Here is a 20,292-nt window from a genome sequence, read left to right as displayed (position 1 = left end):
AAAGTGATACCTGCACATAGGGTCCCTTTGGCCCTGTGGCGGTGTATAAGATTTTGATATTGAGTGGTGTTCTCTGAAGCCACATGGTAAATGCTCTCTCTATCATTCCTGCATGTCCTTTAATAGCACGGCTGGCTTTCTACATATGCCAGTTAGTGAGTGTGCTAGGTTTCACTTTCATTTCCTGTCTATGAAGGCTAAACAAAGGAATTTCAGACAGGATCCAGCATGCTTTAAACCTTAAGTTTAGAGGAGAGGTAAAGCTTTTCCTAGCATTCATTTTGTATTTTTACCAAAGAGTGTTTTAGTGAGATTTGCTTTTCTATACTTTAGTACTACAAAACTAAAGGATCAATAATACCAGGAAATTAAAACATAAAATACATGTAGTCAGCACTACAGTAACATCATTACCATAAAAACATTTTTTTTCATTATAAATGTATATTCGCTGTATAGGATTTTTGGGGCACTTTATTATAAGGTTTTCAGGAACCCATTGTGCCAGAAGTTAAATGAAAATATTACTTTTTGGCATTGTTTGTCACCCTCTGAACCTATGTAAATTAGCATGACTTAGATCCAATGATGCAAAGCCACCTAAACAAAGGCAGTGGGCTGGACTAGAACATATTTAATATAAACGTATCATACTAGGGCGGCAGGGTGTACTTTCTAATTAAAGGAGAAGGAAAGGCTAATAAAGAGTTAATCTCAAGCTGCAGGCATACCTTCAGTTCTCTCAATAGTGCCCTTAAGTCTCCCCATATTTCTCCCGTTCAGATGATCAGAAGCCTCATAGGGAAAAAAAAACAAAACGCTGAGCTGTGTAAAGAAATTTCCCATAATGCCACGCTCTTGCACCAAGGCCAAGACCGGTGTACAAACTCAGTGTGTGTGAGACTATGAGGAAGCTTCCTGCTGATTGGCTCAGATCACACATTCCTAAGGAGTGGGAGGGAGTTCTTAGTATTCTTGAGGGCAGGGGGAGCAGGAGAGAGGAGAAAGAGGACTTAGTGCAGCGTTTCTGTGAGTGCTTATGGCTGTATTTACATAGACCTTTCTGATAAAGCTTACTTAGTTTTTACCTTTCCTTCTCCTTTAAGAGTAATGGCAGAAGAATGATGTCACCCAAGCATTTTGCAGCACTGTGGAAGGGAGACAAACCCCCAAAAACCACTCCCCGAAAAGTGAATGGGAATAGTTGGCAAAAGTCCTTTTTAGTAAGAGGTGCATATCAGTGGGAAATGTAGCACTGCCCAATAGTTTTGATATTTACATACCAGTATGTTTTTAGAGTGTTGGATAAAACTGAGGCTCCCAGAGGAAAAAAACTAAATCATGTGTATATCAAATATATAAATATATTTTAGTATTTAGCTTTTATTTAATTTTGCACTTGTACAAATGTCAAAATAAATATATATTATACACATAATAATATATAATAAATATATACTACAGTAATATTTAGAGCCTACATAAGCATCATTCCAATAAGTGATGTCTCTGTATAGACTAATGTACCCTTATTGTAAAATATATGTATATTAAAAGATACAGAGTAGTTCCATGACTAGATAACAGCACTATGCACTGTTAATATACATATTAATTATAGTTGTATTTTTGTAGTGAGGCTTTATTCATATTTCACAAGGTACATTAGATGTATCCTTGCCTGGGAAAGTTTTAACACTACAATTATTTTAAAAAAAAATGCTTAAAAAAATAAAATAAAATGTAGTCCACAGTAAATCCACAGTAAAATCAAGGAAATCTGATTTTGGTGAAGCAGCTGGATTCCACATCTCACTGCCTATTAAAAGGTCCATGGATTTGATGGCTGGATTAATAGTTAGATGATTACAAATTTAAAATTTTAACAGTTGCTACAAATCAGCCACTATTTCCATGAGATTAAAATAAATTCAATAGTTAAGGTTTATGCACTTGTTAAACAGAGAACTTTTACAGGGAGTACATAGTAAGCAATAATATAGCAAAACTAATTCATAGTGATATAAGAGAGCACCTCAAAATTCTATGACATCAATAACTCATAAATGCAAAAACCCAATTTGCTACATACAAATAACAGAACCTAACAGACACTAACAACTGATCAGCATAAATATTTTCCAGGAGCTCCTTAAAATGGATCAGCCCAACTTCAGTCCTCCAGAAATTCCTCCAGTTTCAGACCCCGGTAAAAGATTGGCCTCATCTATGGTCTATGGCATTGTGCTTTGATTGTGACTTTAATGTATGATAAGAATATCTAATCAGCAGAAGCCCATGTAATGCATCAGCATAAATAATCTCTCCCTACAGTCCTATGAAATATAGATATTATAATCATGTCCTTATATCATAATCATTCTAAATTTTCTTATTTACCCACAGTGGACTAAGCAAAAACATACTGCCTGGGTCTAAGATAAGTTTGACTTTTTTGGGTGCACATATATACCACCATGTAACTATGGGACAGAACTTGCAGTCAGGTTTAAAAAAAAAAAAAAAAAAGAAAAGATTACACAGCCCATATAATTATTAAATTATTCATGCGGTGACGATACTAAACATGTCAGGCTCTGACAGCAAGTACTGAATACTTGACAAACACCCTACTGTTCAACCCCTCTATGTCACTGACTGTGGCTTTACATTCTTCAGAGAAGAACAAGCTACAATATGACTTGGCTGATAACCAAGCAATTTACTAGCAAGATGTCCAGTGACTGGCAGGATCTTTAAAGGGCATCTAAATCAAAAAATATATTGGTGTAAACATACTTTAAGTTGCAAATGATATGAATTTTCTATTTTAGCCATTTATGAGATTATAAATAGCTGATGATAGCTGCATTGTTAGATTGCTAATAGCAACAACCCTAGGGTTAATTGAATACAGGAAATGCATAGGCAGGGTCACTGGAACTCTGATGCTTCTGATACAGCTGTTGAGACTCACCTCCCAACTTTTAGTAGAAGGTTCACTGAAAAAGTTGTCAATCATATTTAACTCATCCTTTTCCACCACCACGAAACCTTGCTCTTTTGCATCTTTACCATAGACCTCTGGTGACCACTGAACAAAAAAGTTGTACAGATGATCAACCCTGCAGGAAAATAAAAGTGTTTAGATTTTTTTTTTGGAAATACATAACTCCAGGGAATAACAAGGCATTCCACTCAAAAGAACTTGTATCATATCCTCTTGGTGTATTTACACAAAAATTCTAAAGCAACTGACATTCACTAGACATAATTATCAAACTCAGGGTGCACAACAGATGCCATAAATCAGTACATAAAAGTACAGGATTTCACAAACTATATAATCTTATATCTTATTATTTTATCCAAACAGGAACTTGTAATGAAGCCCAAGTCTAAAGACACAGAAAATTCTCTCCAAAAGTTCCAAATGATTTTTACACCAATCCACCAATCCTGTTTTAAGGAAATGGACATGGGGCAACGCTCATGCGATTTGTTTCACTTAAAAAACAAGACCCACAACAAAATCCATCTTTAGACTATGCTGGTAAGTGCTCTGAACCTACTAAAAATGCTCATTGGTGCATAGTTGATAAAACTGCCTGACCAACTTGCAGTTGGCCCAGAGTTTAATAGTGCTGCCTTGTCGCAATGGGGATCCTGAATTTAATTATGACCTGTACAGTATCTGCAAATGTTTGTATCATGTTTGCTCCCACATTCAGAGTAGTTTAAAGGACATGTAAACCCTACATTTTCCTACCATGTATATAAGTTGGAAACTTCATTTACATCTGAAAACAGCACACGTGCACTGTAAAGTTCATGCAATGAAGAATGCAGCCTCACACAGTCTTTACTTAATAAAAAGTTTGGATTTGATTGAGTACTGTAATAGTTACGCTGAGGTCAGGAGAGGAGTTTAGAAGAAGAAAAAAAAATAGCAACAAACAGCTAGAGCAGAGTTTATCCCTTCATTGGCTGCTAGATTGGAGGGGTGTTTAGTAATCTGAGCTGAGTATGCCCAGTAGTCATCAGCCAGTAAAGTAAATTCCTGAGGGGAGGGGCCAAGTTAAAGTAGAAGAAGGAAATCTAAGTGATTAAGGGGATGCTGCAGCCTTACTATTAACCTTTGAACAACCAGAGTTGTGACTAATCACTCCAGCCTGTTTCTACCCTCTTAGGACTCTTCAGTGGAAGATACTGTAACATGGCTTCTTAGGGGATAGGACTAGGAAAGCAGCAAAGCAGAGAAACTATTCTAGTTAGGGTGAGAGGGGAAAGAAGGAGCCAAAGAGCCCTTTACATTGCAAGACATGCAAAAACACAAAGGCAGGTTAACTGGCTCCTGATTTATCTGACCCTAGTGCATTTTTTGTTTATATGCTCCACATGGTACTGGACAAATAAAAATCATGAATAAGCTCACTATGGTGCTGCTTTAAAATGTCAATGCTATGTAAATTAGGGATAACAAGGCTACTAATATATTTTTATGTTAAATATTGGAATGGTGGGGCAACTAAAGAAAACCTCATGGATAGGACAGACTGGGTGTGGTCAGAATGATTAGGGCAAGTTGAGAACGTCTCAGTTTGGCAGATGTATTTTAACAAGTATTTATATCAGCAGTGACATATGTCTGGTAATGCTCCTAGCACAACCTTGACTAAACCTTATGGTCTCCACTATGCAAATTACATCTACAGTAAGTATATACCTAATAATTTTACCTGCTCTGTAACAGTTTAATATCCTAAGAAGAACTTGGCAAAACATGGAATGTTTCTACAACATGGTTTGCTGGCTGAAAACAGTATTCACTAAACTTTCAAAGAGCCCATAAACAGATAAATCAAAAAATTATCTCAGATGATCATGCACCTTTTCTATGATGCAGGAAGTAGAAATTGACTTTATATTTCTAGAAGCTGATATACCAAATAACAAATACAGTAATTTCCCATTTGCACTGTGAATCATCCTCATGTTTACTGTACACTGTCCAAATTCACCAGTTAATATGGTCACTTAGACACAAACTGGCTCCAAATTGGCAAATGTGTTGACCCAAAACACTCCAAACATTGACTGATTATCACTGGACAAGACTAAAAATTATATCAACTAATTAAATTGGTTTGTGTGGGGCCATAAACCAAAAACTAGAAGTTTTTTATAATGGCACTTCTGCAGTGGCACAATTTGACTGAAAGTGTTGTTTTTTGACAATAAAATTATCTCAGCAGATCTGCCCATGTAGAAAGTTACGGAGCCACTCAAAAGGTCAAAAGGCAGAAGGCAAGCCCAGCAGCTAGTTTTTGAGCCTCAAACCTAATTGCTACCACTGAACCAACCAGCAAATTTTGCAGTTGTATTGCTTCCACCCTCACCTAATAATCTCAAACAAGTCTTGAAGCAATGCAAGTTCTGCAAACTTACGCCTATGAACGATTTTGGCTTTTATAGTTCAAAAACTATGAGAGCTTCAGTGCATTAGCAAAAACACTGATATGTGATTTGCAATTTTGTTACAATTTTGTCAGAATTTTCTGCCAAGGATCATTGAAGGACATACTAAAATTACACTGGCATCTGCATTTAAGTTCACATACAGTAAACCCACAGTACCTGGCAGAAAGTTGTATCTTTGAGCTACTGAATATCTATTTCAATAACAGAGATACATGAAGCAAAACAGCAAATGAATACTTTGAGAGTGTTTTTATAGAAGCATGTATGATTCAAAGTTTACAATAAAAGGTATGTGACAAAGCTGTCAGCTTGTTTTTGCAGTATAACTCTAAGCCTCAATCCTTATTTTTCAAGTTTGGTTCTGTAGGTGTGTGAAAATTATAGAAGGCAGTTATTGATTTATTGATTTAATTGAATGTAGCCGCAACCTTGGAAAAATGTGAATTTACAATTCTCTGACTTAGTGTTGGTATGTTTATATCAGAAGACGCATGGTATCAAATACTGAATCCAGAGTTTTGACTTAAAGGTCAATGGTACATGGTTATTCTTGTGTTGGATTCCACCTTATTGCCCTGGCTTACAATCAAGTCCCAAACTAAAAAGAAAAAAAAAAGTTAAATGCAGTGTAATTACAATTGAAATTGTGATATATTTTAATAATATTTATATACATGGGTAGCAACAGATACCATTAAACAATGACAATTCTATTACACAACAAACGATGCACAAGTTCACAGCAAAGCCAGGGTTTCTAGTACAGAAATTTATATTTACAACATATAAATATATGACTGTAGCACAACTAACCTCTCTTGTGGAACAGCAAACCAGTATTCTGGCTGTTTTCTTCTTCGAATGTATTGTTGCACAACTGCAGTACTTTGGCTGGCAAAAGACTTCCTCATGGGCTTGCCAACCCTAATACAGAGAAACATTGGAGGGATCTTGCTCTTCTCCTCTTTGGATGGAAACAAGTCTGGAAAGCACAAGTACAGCTAAATATTTCAAACCTAAGCAAAATGTGTCACAACATATTATTTTACCGAGATTCTCTGAAGACTGCCAGAGGAAATAATCTCCTAGTATGATAGAGCAGTCAGCGCCAAAGCCAACACTTGTTTCCAAGGCCTAAATGGCAACTATGAACAAGTCAAGTTATCCTGGGGATCTGGATTATTTAAATGTGTGGAGGTCTCTGAGGAAGTGCGCTGTCACGGAATGCGTAAGACCTCAAGCTGTGTTTTTTAGATGTGCAAATAAAGGTTGATCGTTTTTAATACCAAATGTTGCGGCTTTTTATGCTGCCCTGGTGTGCACTGCCAATGTCTGAAGTTTTGTCATTTAAATGTGAGCCAAGATCCATTACATTATGACCCATGAAGAAATAAGCCTAATTATGACTATGTTTAAGTTAAATAGTTTTTTTTTTTCATGTTGCAAGGCCTTATGTTTAAAACTACTTGTAGACTGTTTTGTAACATAGTAACATAGTAAGTTGGGTTGAAAAAAGACGTCCATCACGTTCAACCATAATGCCTATATATAACCTGCCTAACTACTAGTTGATCCAGAGGAAGGGGAAAAACCCCATCTGAAGCCTCTCTAATTTGCCGCAGAGGGGAAAAAATTCCTTCCTGACTCCAAGATGGCAATCGGACCAGTCCCTGGATCAACTTGTACTAAGAGCTATCCTCCATAACCCTGTATTCCCTCACTTGCTAAGAATCTGTGTCAAGCTTATAAATGTTCACTATTACACAAAAAAATCTTTAAAGGTTATTGTAGCTTTAAACACTAACAGATATTATTATTTACATGCTAAACACTTTCTTGCACCAACTAGGTCTAGGATATGCTGGCAATGTAATCCTAAGTAGTGTTGATCAAATCACTGCATGTATCCTAGCCCTTACTGTCAAAACAAAGGCTTTTTCAGCATCTCAGGAACCCATCGATGTTACATTGTTTCTTTTTTTTTTTTTTTTTAATAATTTAATAACAATTTCCATATTGGTTCAATATTGTTCATTATTACATCACAATAACTGTATACTGTATATAAATGTACTAAAAAGCAGGGTTTAAATCTATATAGGGTTTCCAGCAGAACATTGTAATAAACACAATGCTCATGTGCCACAACCTTAAAGGACATGTCAACCCCAAAAATTATTTTTTTGTAATGGTTTTTTAGTTATTTGTATTTATAGCTGCTATTAAAAGCAGTGTCTGCCTGCCTTTTTTTATTCTCTGCCCGGGTGGCTCTGACATTTGAAACAAGGTAACAAACGCCTGCAGATTGACAGACCTGACTTGAGGGAGGAGCCTGCCACTTGCAACACTGTTTAAAAAGTAACAACCAGGAGCTCAGCAAATGCAGCTTTCTATAGCAATTACATTTACAAATGGCTTTTAAAGCACTAATAATTTTTCATTATTTGATATTGGAAAGTTGCTTAGTATTATGTTTTCTTTTACTAGGCAAACACTTATTTTTGGGGTTCACGTCCTTTAAAGTGATGCTGAAACTTATAAATATGAAATATTAATTTACTTTCATGTAATTTAAAATTGCCAATAGATCATGTTGATAGTTTTTCGCTGAAAGGTCTGCTTTTGTAAAGATTTGTTACTTGAAGTTCCTAAACCTGACTGTTTTGCCAACCTGACTGTCCCTTTTCAAACTGTTCCAATTTCTAACACTAATGGACTACCACAGCACAAATATTGCAACCCCCTTAAACAGGAACAAGAGAGATCAGATAAGTAAACTACATGTGGGAAATATCTCACCTTCTATCGGTCTTTGCATTCTCTTTATTAACCAGAGCTTTAGTTCTGATTCACTGTCCATTAGTGTTTCCTTTTGACTGGGTACTTCAGGGGAACTTGGTGAAAGAGAATCTACTGACTCCTCAGAAGCCTTCTCCTCAGGCTTAGAAAGTTTATTCTCAACATTCTGTGTTACAGTGGTGACTTCTGTAATATTTTTAGGTTCCAGGTTGATGCAACTCATCACTTTACCCTCATCTCCACTGTTATCCAAATCTGATCTTTGGAATCCACAAATATCTAATTTGTTCTTTTCAGCAGGACTCAGGCAAAGCTCAATATTTTTGCTTTGTTGTAGAGTCTGGATAAAATCAGAATCAGAGGTCGTCTCAGTTTTATCAGACACTAAACATATTCTTTTTACAGGGTCAGAAATTTGTTCTACTGGGCAAATGACATCTACAGTCCTATTACTTTCAGAATTATTACATGGAATGTCATTCTGGAACATGCTGTGCTCTATAGCTTCCCCAACAACTGTGGGATTTTCTGATTCTTTATAGTTATTTTTGCAATTCGCCTCTGCTGTTGTCGCTACCAACTCAATGAAGTCATCTTCAACGGGAGAATTATCAGCTTTCTTAGTTCTAGAGCTAGTTATATTTTCAATTGACTGATCGGTCTGTATTGCAAGCCTCTCATCAACAGTTAATTGCACAGGGGATAATTGTCCATCAGATCCATTTTTTGGCTCCAGCTCAGTTGTTATTTTTATTAGATCAAGATCTTTGCTTGATGTAGTAATAAGCTTGTTCTCTGCAATGCTTTGTCCAGAGACTCCATTCTGCTGCCTCTTTTCTTTGCTAAGATTCTTAAATTTGCTAAACGGATTGATATCCTTTTCTGATGACAAATCTTCCCACTCTCCAGGCCTGTACAGAGGACAAAGATCCTTGGGTATGTCGCTGTCAGGAAAAAATGGTGGATGGATGTGGAATGTTAAAACAAAACAAGCCAACAAAAAAAAAAAAGAAAGAAAAGAAACCAAACCAAACAAAAAAGGTTTAAAAGGGCAAGGAGACTATAGATGAATCATTTGAAACACAAAATGAACAAAATTAATTGAAAATATTTAAGAAAATAAAATTAACATAGGATAAACTGAACTGAATAAAAAAGGTGGTGTTGTCAATGAATCATTTGATGGTTTTTATAAAATTACAAAAAGTCAATAATTATAACCTGATTAGATAATTTAAACATTTAAAATTTAGAATTTCACTGGCATTAAAACATTTCATGCAACTCTTCCAACAAGCCTAAGGCCTGTAGTACACATAGGGGCAGATTTACTAATCCACGAATTCGAATCCCGAATGGGAAAAATTCGGATTGGAAACGAAAATTTCTGAAGATCATAAATATCCCGAAAATGCCGAAAAATCGTATTAGTCCCGATAATATCGTATTGGCGATCCGAACGGCACAACAGCGAAAATACGCTCGGAGTGTTCGAATGAATGCTCTGAGCATTCGTGCTTTTGTAAATGTGCCCCATAGAGTTTTATCTGCTGGTGTATCTACTGGCTGATCTTATTCCCTCCACATGAAAATTAATTGTTCAGGGTTTCCATGCTAAAATCTATCCATGTGTATGCTGATGAGCAAATGCCATGTCTGTCAGGGCAGATTTCAGCAGATTGTCCATTCTGCTGACAAAAAAAAGTTAAGTGTACCACTGGCCTAAAGTAGATTAGAAACCTTAATGGTAAAGGTAAATAGACAACTGTGTCAGACCAATAAAAGTGGAGCTATTGTGATTACTGCAATTAAAAATGGTTTACATTATGAAACAATCATCTACTAATTAGGATTAATTACAAATTCTGCTCTGTTTTAAAGATATCCACATTGATCTGAAATCCCATGGTCGAAGTACAATTTATGCTGCTATCTTACCGGTCTTTTGGGCGCACAAGATTTCAAACCCTGGCACCTGTATCTAGTGCAGTGCATTAAATATTTAGCAGAAGGCAGGCAAGTAAATTTATTGAGAATTAGACCACTTCTTGGACCACACAAATGGTTTATTTGAAGTAAAAGGCACCCATGTTATAATTGCCTACAAAAAATAGGTGTTATACTTGTTAATTAAATAATAAACATAAAAAAGCAGATTATGAGGTGGAGGCCTAAAGAGAGCCACAGAGCCATTCCGTTATGCAATAAATGCCATCAGAAGGTATTCACAGGGCCCCATGATATACAGCCATAAGAAATCCTGGGAGGTAATATTTAAATTTAAATGTGGCCAACTATACAGGTTTACTAGCACTGTTACAGCCCAAGATTTAGAGCCATAAATCAGCACTTCCAAACAGCCTGCTCAAATCTTGTTAGATCTCTTTAATGCAAGATCTGTGGTTTCTGAATGGTAGCACTTGGATAAATATTAAGGACTGGGGTTTAAAATAACTGAATACCTTTTATTAAACAATATGAAATTATACTGAATTAGGACTATTAAAAAAAGTTGTAGAGATGCTCTACCCAGCAAAGTACTAAACATTACAGACTTCCTTTTTCAACCTTACTAGCTAAGATTGCAGTCTAGCTCACACACTATAATTGCTCAGTCAGAGTGATCATCTGCAAATATGAAAATCTCAGAATGTAGCCATCTTTTGTGTTTATCCTACTGCTTTTTATTGCATTTCACAAATATTTATGTAGTGACTTTGCTTAATATTTCAAGCTTAAAACAAACTAGGTTCCATGTATTTTTCACCTTCTTGAATGGTGATCAAGTATAGATCCAAGCCTACAGAAGAAAACTTAAAAATCAACAAATGTTAAGGAGTGTATGTGGTAACTACAAGTAATCTGGTTTTTAAATATGGCACCCTCAAGTAAGTTAATACATAAACTAATAGTTAAAGTGACTCTGGCAGTTACAACCATTCTGTAATACAATATATTATAATACATGAAGCTGCCTGGAAATAGCAGTTTTGGTAAGAAACTTATGTGAGCTAAAAAATCCTACCTTAGTGTCTGGCCTCCTAAATGACAGACTGCAGACTGCTAGTTTGCAAACACAATTCAAATATGGCGGATAACTATAAATGTCTGGCAAATCATCCTTGCAAAAATAATTCCTTAAATAACAAAAAGGGTTACTAAAATGTTAGTGTCTAGTACTAAGACTAATTATGCTAGTAAAATTAGTTTAGCTGCCATTTGCCCAACCACAATAAAGCGTTATACAAATATGGTTTACTATAAACCCTCCTATCCATTATTTGGACTAAACCAGGTTTTGTCAAGAACCAATAACCAAATTAATGTCTTACTCATTGTGGCTGTTACAATTGCTGAATATAGAGTGTAACTGAACATTGTGCTTAGTATTATAAAGTTCCTTACTGGGAAACTAACCTATATGCTTTCTGAGAACATACAGTTTTGAATGCAAAAGTTTTTCATATGGCCAGTTTTAAGGGCATATTCCCTTATAGGACTGGTTCAGTGTAAAAATGAAAATGGGCAAAATAAAAAATGTTTTCAATATAGTTAGTTAGGCAAAAATGTAATCTATAAAGGCTGGAGTGAGCAGATATCTAACATAATGGCCATAGCACTACTTCCTCCTTTACAGCTCTCTAAGCTGTTAACAGTCAGTAGCCAATCAGTGACTTGAGGGGGGACCATATGGGACATAACTGCTCAGTTAGTTTGCATTTGAATCTGACCTGCATGCTCACAAACTACAGTTATGTCCCATTTGCCCCCCCCCCCCCCCCCTAAAGTCACTGGCTGACTAAGAGGTTAGAGAGCTAAAAACAGGAAGTAGAGTTCTCGCCATTATGTTAGACATCTGCCCACTCCAGCCTTTATAAATTACATCTTTGCCTAACTAACTATATTACAAATATTTTTTTTATTTTGCACAGACTATCCATTTTAACCAGTTTCATTTTCACTGTTCCTTTAAGTTTTTTTCTGTTTGTTAAAAATTATGCTGGGCTGAGTGCCATAATAGACATACGGTTAGGCTAGTTTGCTTTCGCTCTAAACCTGAGCTGAATTACAAATAACAAAAAATTACTACAGTAAAATACTTCAATAACATTCAATTTTTTTTACCCTACTATTCTGCAGGAGCAAAGGCCACAAAGAGGGAAAGCATCTTAGGCTTAACAGAACCTAAGGGCTGCATGCCGGTTAACCCTGGCTTATATTATTGTATACCTTCATTATTTAATAAATTATGTTATAAACTAACTAGAGAAGTTTTATAGACAACCTTCTAGGTATTGTTATTACTTACGATGGTAACGCATCTTTAATTTTCATGTGTGAGATATCGTTGTAAAGAGCAACAGAGACCACTTCTTCCATGGGGCATATCAAGCCATACTCCTCACAGCCATTTTCAATGACTAAGGGATCTGATTTATGTGGATCAAACATTACATTATTGGGAGTGACAATCATGACTCCGCCCACAACACCCTGTGTAGCAAAGTTCAAAGTTAGAGGAGTCAGAAATTTAACTGGAATTATTGAATATGCAACATGACTTTTAATATCCTTAAAGAGGTCATAAAGCATAACTCATCATTTTGCTGTTTAGACCAGCCAGTTCCTGTTGATGGACCTTAAAAAGGACTGGTCTAAAAGTACATGGAAATCTTAAATTTTACTAAAATGTAAGATCTTCAAATGGACTAAAGTCTAACCTTTTGCCATAAAAGTCTAACTATTTGCCATAAAAGGATGCTACCTGCAAATGACATGTACTCTGCAGCTAAAAGTAAGCTACCTGTAAAAGAAATAAGCACCAGTCATTTTTATACAGGAATGGGACCTGTTATCCAGAATGCTTGGGAACTGGGGTTTTCTGGATAATGGGTTGCGTAATTTGGATCTCCATACTCAAAGTTCACTAAAAAATTATTAGAATTAATTGTAACTTAGTTCAGATTAAGTTATTGTTTTACAGAGAAGAAAATAATTCCACAATTGAGTCTATGGGGAAAGCCCTTCCTATAATTCTGAGCTTTCTGGATAACGGATCCCATAATTGAACAATGTATTTACCGGTTACATAAGGGGAAAGTTTGCATTAAAATAAACTTTTCTAGGACTTCTAGACAGCCATATTATAGGCAACTTTTCAGTCGGACCTTTTTTATGGTTTTTGAATTATAAGCATTCCTATTCTCCCTGTTTGTCTGCCACTGAAGAATGGTATATGGTTGTAGCAATAAAATAAAAAACAAATCAACACAGTGAGGCTTTAGTTTTATCACTACTCTTATTATTAATTTCTTAGAAATGTAATTATAAACTCTACTAACCATCTTGCATTCTGATGCCTCGTTGCTAGAGTAATTAAGCACTATAACCGAGCTGTTAAAATTCCAAGTCTGACAGACTAATATAAGTTTGTATTATGCTGAAATACCCATTTAAAAAGCTATAAATACTTGCAGAGAAAAGCAATATTTTACTGACCTTTCCATCAGTAATATATCTACAGTTCATTTTTATAAACTTTACATCAGCAGGTTCCTCTTCTTCAGATGTAGATGACAAAACTCTTTCAATTGGTTTTGAAGCTTTACGTGCCAAGTCAGCATCCTTTAAAACAGGGTGATAAACAAATATTAAATTCATGCTCTCATCCAAATGTTCTTCAGTGAAGGTCAGTGCTTGCTGTGGGATTATCTAGGTAGCTTTCTACCAATATTACCAAGTAAACATTTATACTCAGAGAGTGGCTCATTGCATATGTATGTCAATGTACATTTTTCAGTATACATGTAAATAGTCCATATAGTGTGTATTATGCCACACCACAGCATGGGTATGCTCTGAAGTAGCCCTTGTCCGGGATTTACATGGAAGCTAGAGGGCCACATGTTAATGACTAATGCTTGTGATAAAATATAAAGATTAAAGTTAAAATGTCCATCTTAGGACAACAGGTTCAGATGATACATTAGACCCGAACACTGCAGCAATATTAAAAGTCACATCATTTCTTAGGCTAATGCTAGACGAGGCGTAGGGCGGATATTTTTGGCAAGCGGAAAAGCGCTTGCTGAAAATTCCGCCCTACGCCTCCTACATGTGCCTGCACCCGAATGAATGAGATACGCTCGGGTGCAGGCACATGTAGCAGATATATGCATAAAAACGCGAGACTTTGCATTGTCTGGCATTTTTATGCGCATATCGCCTACATGTGCCTGAACCGGACCGTATCTCATTCATTTGGGTGCAGGCACATGCAGGAGGCGTAGGGCGGAATTTTCAGCAAGCGATTTTCCGCTTGCCGAAAATATCCGCCCTACACCTCATCTGGCATTAGCCTTATAAGTAAACTAAAAACATGAATTGCCATAATTATATAACTAAAATCTTGCACTCACAGGAAGCTTATCATATTCTGCATCTGATGAAAGAGGTGAAGCGAGTATTCCAGCATTTGCTTTTGGATCTCTTGCAATGGAAGCAACACTACTATCTGGCACATATAAAATCTGTTAGATATAAAAATGGTTATATGTAAACACATGATAAAGTTAATGTTCATTTAATTAAGTGTCTGCTTTTGGCACAAAACATGTCAGGCTGTTTATATTTGAGATGCTTTTTCTTTAAATAATAAAGAAACATGTTTTAACTGCACCACTTTTTTGTTAATTGGTCCAGTTTTTCCTATGCCAACCTTTAGGAGGTAATTTTGCTTAAAAAAATTGCTTTAAGTGTAATGACACACGGGTCACTCATTGCCACAGGAAAACATATTTCTATGTGAGGAACCAAAACTTCCAAAAATACCTCTTCTTTGCAGTCTTACTGAACATTCTATCAAAAATGAGCAATACCACTCACACTACTGACACCCTAAGAAAAAAATGAATTTGTGCCAGGGAAATATAACTTTTATCATTTTCACACTTCTATTAAATGATATCAGTTATCTGAACAATATATGTAGGAAGGAAAATGTCATGAATAGTATCTTTAGATAAATAGTATCTAAAGACACCATTGCACAAAATTTGCTTTGTTCATCATTTATTTGTTTCAACAACAAATAAATGATGTTTGAACAGTGCAAAGCTAAAAGAATACAAAGCACAATAAAAACAAAGCTTCTTATTATGAATTAAATAATTAGAATGAATCATTTAGAATTTTGAGATGAATGGTAGATCTGTAAAAAATGATATACACATATATATATTTATATTAATCGTTCCACTTTCGCTTGCTCCAATGGAAATTACCTGTCCAGGCACAATAGTATGTGTGAAGAGCTTGTTCAGTTCCACCAGTTTATTCGGAGTTAGATTGAACTTTAATGCAATGCTGTTTAAAGTGTCTGTGCCGGTTGCCTAAAAGTGATAAATTTTCATGTAAACAAACTAATTATGATACAGTGATTTAGAAGCTATTAAATATCAGAAGACCTTCTATATCAAAAACAGTGAAAAACAGAAAGAAAATGTCATCTCTCTTTAAAAACATATGTCATACCAAAAATAGTATTAAATTGAGATACTGAACAGGCAGTTCTATTCCCATTTTATGCAAAATAATAAGGAAAACTGACAAATATGGGGCAGTATTGAAAGAGAGGGCACTAAACTGCACATTGCTTAGCCCATAGATAGTACGGATAATATGCAAATCAGCCAGTTGCACTTACTATTATTAAGTTATTTATTAGAGGTTTAACCTTGTGTTGCTTGAGCAGTTTTCTTTAAAGGTCAAGGAAACTGAAAATAATTCTCACGATAACTGCCATAAACGCTCACTTCTAGTCTTTTATCATCCCATTACATTAAGATTTTGAAAGAGTCTCTCGGATTTTTTCAAAGGAAAGAAAGAAGATGCTCTTCAGCTATTGAAGGTGATTGCTTGGATTTTTCATATACTGGATTTGGTGGCATTGGAGCAAAATGTTATAAAAAAAATGCTTCAGTTCTCTGTAAAAAGATATATGATATTGCTAACAATACTGCCCCTTGCAGTTAACCAGTCCAAGCTCTCACAGAAGTGATAAGCTAGCTATTCTACTTGTTCTGATAGGTATGGTGTTGGCCTGTGTGCAAATACAGAGTAGTTTTTGTCACAGAAATGCATACGTTCACATTTTTGCACCAAATCCACTCTGTGTACCTGCACACAGGCCAACGCCTGTGCCTATCAGTGCAGATACACAAAGGAGTGAATAGGAGTGCAATGGCTTCTCTCCACCTGAGGATAAAACAAAGAGAAGCCGAGGCACAGTACCATATGTCCTTGAAGCACTATTTTTTTACACCAGCTCCCTTAAAGTAGCTTATCCAAATATTACTTACTGTGTACTCAATAGTCCCCAAAGGTCTCCTTGTAACCATTTTTTTCTCTTTCTTGACATTTTTATTATTCTGATTTTCCCCTGAAAGAGATTATTAAAAATATAGTCTTGATATGATATTTAATATAAGTAAATCTAGAGCAACTGGACTTGTTAAGTAATCCCTGAAGACATTTCACTACTTATCCAAGCAGCTTCTTCAGTTCAACTAGCTGGTATGGGAAGTCCTCAGTATATAAACTATTCCACAAATCCAATTACAATGGTGCTTTGTAACTCTTCAGAGATTTCCCATAACACCACTTAGTTATGTGCACCAGGATGGTGCAGTTTACAGTGAACAAAAGTTTTCAGGCCCATGTCCAATTAACGGATCCTGTAAATCACACTGAAATTTTGGTTTCTGTGATATTAGGGTATGAATATATTTGCAAGGCACTGGCTTTGGATAGCACCATCAACGTTAAATGCACAGGAGCAGGATGGTTCATCAGGCCAGAAACTTGTGAACTTTTAATATCTTTCATTCTGTCTGCAGAACATCACCTGCACATACCTGTGACCCACTAAAGTTTTACCCCTGCTCAATTTTATAATGCAGAAGGGCAGAAAGAAAGGGCAGAATGAAAGGAGCTAAGTTTTTGGTGTGGAGCAATGTGATAAATTTGGCTTATGATAGATGGTTTATTTATGCAAGTTTGTTTGATGCTCAATTTGGCCATCTGCATAATCTGATAAAAATCATGGGGATTTTTTTTTGCTTTTATTTGTGCTATTGAAAAAGTATTAGCAATATATTAATGCATTATTTGATCAATGGGTTAATAAAAGAAATCATTCTTCATATTCTTCACCAAAGTACCTCACTGCTTATGTTAAAAAATTGATGCCCCTCCACATACTGACCCTCCAGGTATCAACAGAAATTCTGGAAAATGTTATTTGGGGTTGATTTTGGAACTGGTCTTTAGAAAGCTTTTCAAAGCAGTTTACATAGCATGCATATGCTAATAGGTGACAGTGGCATAACTACCATACAGCAGACCCTGTAACAATGGGGGACCCCATGCTGTGGGGTCTGCTGTATTGTAGTCCCCCAACCCAAGCCCTTCTGCAGTTTCTGGAGGCCCAGAGGGTAGGCCAAGTGCTTTTACATAGAGTTCCAAGGTGACTTTTAATATCATCATATTTCACAACAGGGGGTAGTTTATTTTATTATAATCTATAAGTTTCAGTGAGTCACATGACACAAATTACATCACCGGTGCGAACACACGACTCACAAACTTGTTTACTATAATAATGTATCCACTTTATTATATATTAGGATATTTAAAGTCACCTTGGAGTTTCATTAACTATATAAAAGCACTTGGCCTTTGGCTCCATGCCTTTATATAGTCATAAAAGTAACAACAACAATACAATTTTAGCCTCAAAGAGCAATAGTTTTTTGGCTGCTGGGGTTTAGTGACCTGCACTTGAAAGCTGGAAACAGAAAAGGAAAGCAAATAATTAAAAAAGGATAAAGGATAAAAAAGAAAGCCAACTGAAAAGTTGCTAGGAACTGGCCATTCTGTAACTACTAAACGTTAACTTAAAAGGTAAACCATCACTTTAATGCTTCTATTTAAAACAGAATATTACCAAATATACCTTTACATCTATGTATGATGATTTTACAGGGTGTACCATAGTAATAAAGTAGCAATGTACAAAATGTGTAATAAAGTAGCAATGTTCACAATCTTTGCACACACTTTTATAAATATTCCCCATGATATATATGCTTCCTTAGCAGCCTGGGGAGAATGTTTACATAATATCCTAATTAACAAAAGTATAACAAAAGTACTTAATTCTAATACAGGTATGGGATCCCTTATCCAGAAACACGTTATCCAGAAAACTCTGAATTGTGGGTCATTTCCCATAATGTTTTTACCAAATAATTCACATTTTTACAAATTTTCTTTTTTTTTTTTAAAAAAAAGAAAATTTACATAAAGACCCTTTATCAAAAAAAACCCCAGATCCCAAACATTCTGTATAACAGGTCCCATACCTGCATATAAAGTTGTGTTATGGAAAAACACATATTCCAAAATGAATTATCACCAGACAGAAGACATACCTGGGACAAAATAGGGAAGCTGGCTGCAGTCAATGGACCAGTAATATGACTTTTTGGATAAGGGGGCAAGGAAAGTATCCAGGGCTTTCATGCTTGGGCTGCAGATGCACACGTGTCCACTGGAATATAGCCCCCGGGGGGCACAGGTTGAGAGTGGCTCACTTGCCTCTGATCTCTGTAGCTCCAGGGAAGTGTCAGTCCTGACAGGACACATGCTGCAATAATGAGTATCTTGCATACACTCCACAGCAAACATTCTCATGGGGTGCCGTCCACAGCACTTACTGCCTGTGGCCCAGGATGGATCCAACACAGAACCCAATCTAAAAGGAAGTTTCTAATATTTCCCAGTGGCAGTTCTGCATGGTTTTCATTTGCTTTGCCAAGATACGTCCTGTACGGCTGTAATGTCCACACAGAATAGGAGTAAGGAGGAAAGCTGCTTTGTTTCTCCAGACCAGCTGGATCCAGACAAGCAGAGGAGGAGTTGAAGGTGTAGGGTCAGGCAATCAGCTCTACCAGCCCCCACCCTGAAAGGGATATAGCTAATGAATGCAGCTCCCTGAATGTCCAGCTACAGCCCTGCAAGGTGAGGGACTGGGACTGGGACTGGGACTGGGACTGGGACTGGGACTGGGACTAAATTTCTTAAAAAGAACATGTGACCAAGTATATAGCATTCTCTAGATCAGTGCTGTCCAACTTCTGTTGTACCGAGGGCCGGAATTTTTCCGACGTACGTGGTGGAGGGCCGATAATGGAAGCCAGTTTTGACCACTCCCCTTTTTGAAACCGCACCCACTTGAAACCACACCCATGTTATCATATGACCATACCCATATTAATGGTTGTAGTACAGCAAAAACCTGCCATACTCTGCCTGCCCTACCCTGCCTGTGTGTGCCATACTCTGCCTGCCCTACCCTGCCTGTGTGTGCCATACTCTGCCTGCCCTACCCTGCCTGTGTGTGCCATACTCTGCCTTCCCTACCCTGCCTGTGTGTGCCATACTTTCACTGTGTGTGCCATTCTTGGCTGGTTTGTGCCCTACCCTGCCTGTGTGTGCCATACTCTGCGTGCCATACTCTGCCTGCCCTACCCTGCCTGTGCCATACTTTCACTGGTGTGTGCCATACTCTCAGCCTGTGTGTGCCATACTCTCTGCCTGTGTGTGCCATACACTCTGCCTGTGTGTGCCATACACTCTGCCTGTGTGTGCCATACACTCTGCCTGTGTGTGCCATACACTCTGCCTGTGTGTGCCATACACTCTGCCTGTGTGTGCCATACACTCTGCCTGTGTGTGCCATACACTCTGCCTGTGTGTGCCATACTCTGCCTGTGTGTGCCATACTCTGCCTGTGTGTGCCATACTCTGCCTGCCCTACCCTGCCTGTGTGTGCCATACTCTGCTTGCCCTATGATGCCTGTGTGTATGGCACACACAGGCAGCCTACAGTGACACAATGCTGGCACTGCTCCTACAGTCTGCACAATAACTATATATTAAAAAAAATTT

General features: G+C 36.9%; 1 protein-coding gene across 5 annotated transcripts in view; it reads right to left on the bottom strand.

Annotated features, from left to right (window-relative positions):
• The window catches only part of ncoa7 (nuclear receptor coactivator 7), an 81,841-nt gene that overhangs the window by 10,750 nt on the left and 50,799 nt on the right, over positions 1-20,292 (bottom strand). For 2 of the 5 annotated variants that reach the window (XM_031901997.1, XM_031901999.1), the window contains 8 exons: positions 16,641-16,720; positions 15,564-15,671; positions 14,700-14,810; positions 13,780-13,905; positions 12,590-12,774; positions 8,281-9,224; positions 6,295-6,463; positions 2,978-3,125 (listed from right to left, as the gene is read on the bottom strand). In XM_031901997.1, the coding sequence (XP_031757857.1) occupies positions 2,978-3,125; positions 6,295-6,463; positions 8,281-9,224; positions 12,590-12,774; positions 13,780-13,905; positions 14,700-14,810; positions 15,564-15,671; positions 16,641-16,720 (1,871 nt within the window). Of the gene's footprint in view, positions 1-10; positions 191-2,977; positions 3,126-6,294; positions 6,464-8,280; positions 9,225-12,589; positions 12,775-13,779; positions 13,906-14,699; positions 14,811-15,563; positions 15,672-16,640; positions 16,721-18,773; positions 19,370-20,292 lie in introns of those variants that run through there. The other 3 variants (XM_031901998.1, XM_031901996.1, XM_031902000.1) reach the window with 3 other exon arrangements.

The sequence above is a fragment of the Xenopus tropicalis genome, chromosome 5, assembly GCF_000004195.4.
Source record: "Xenopus tropicalis strain Nigerian chromosome 5, UCB_Xtro_10.0, whole genome shotgun sequence".
Taxonomy (NCBI): Eukaryota; Metazoa; Chordata; class Amphibia; order Anura; family Pipidae; genus Xenopus; species Xenopus tropicalis.
This window is presented reverse-complemented; position numbering and strand designations above follow the sequence as displayed.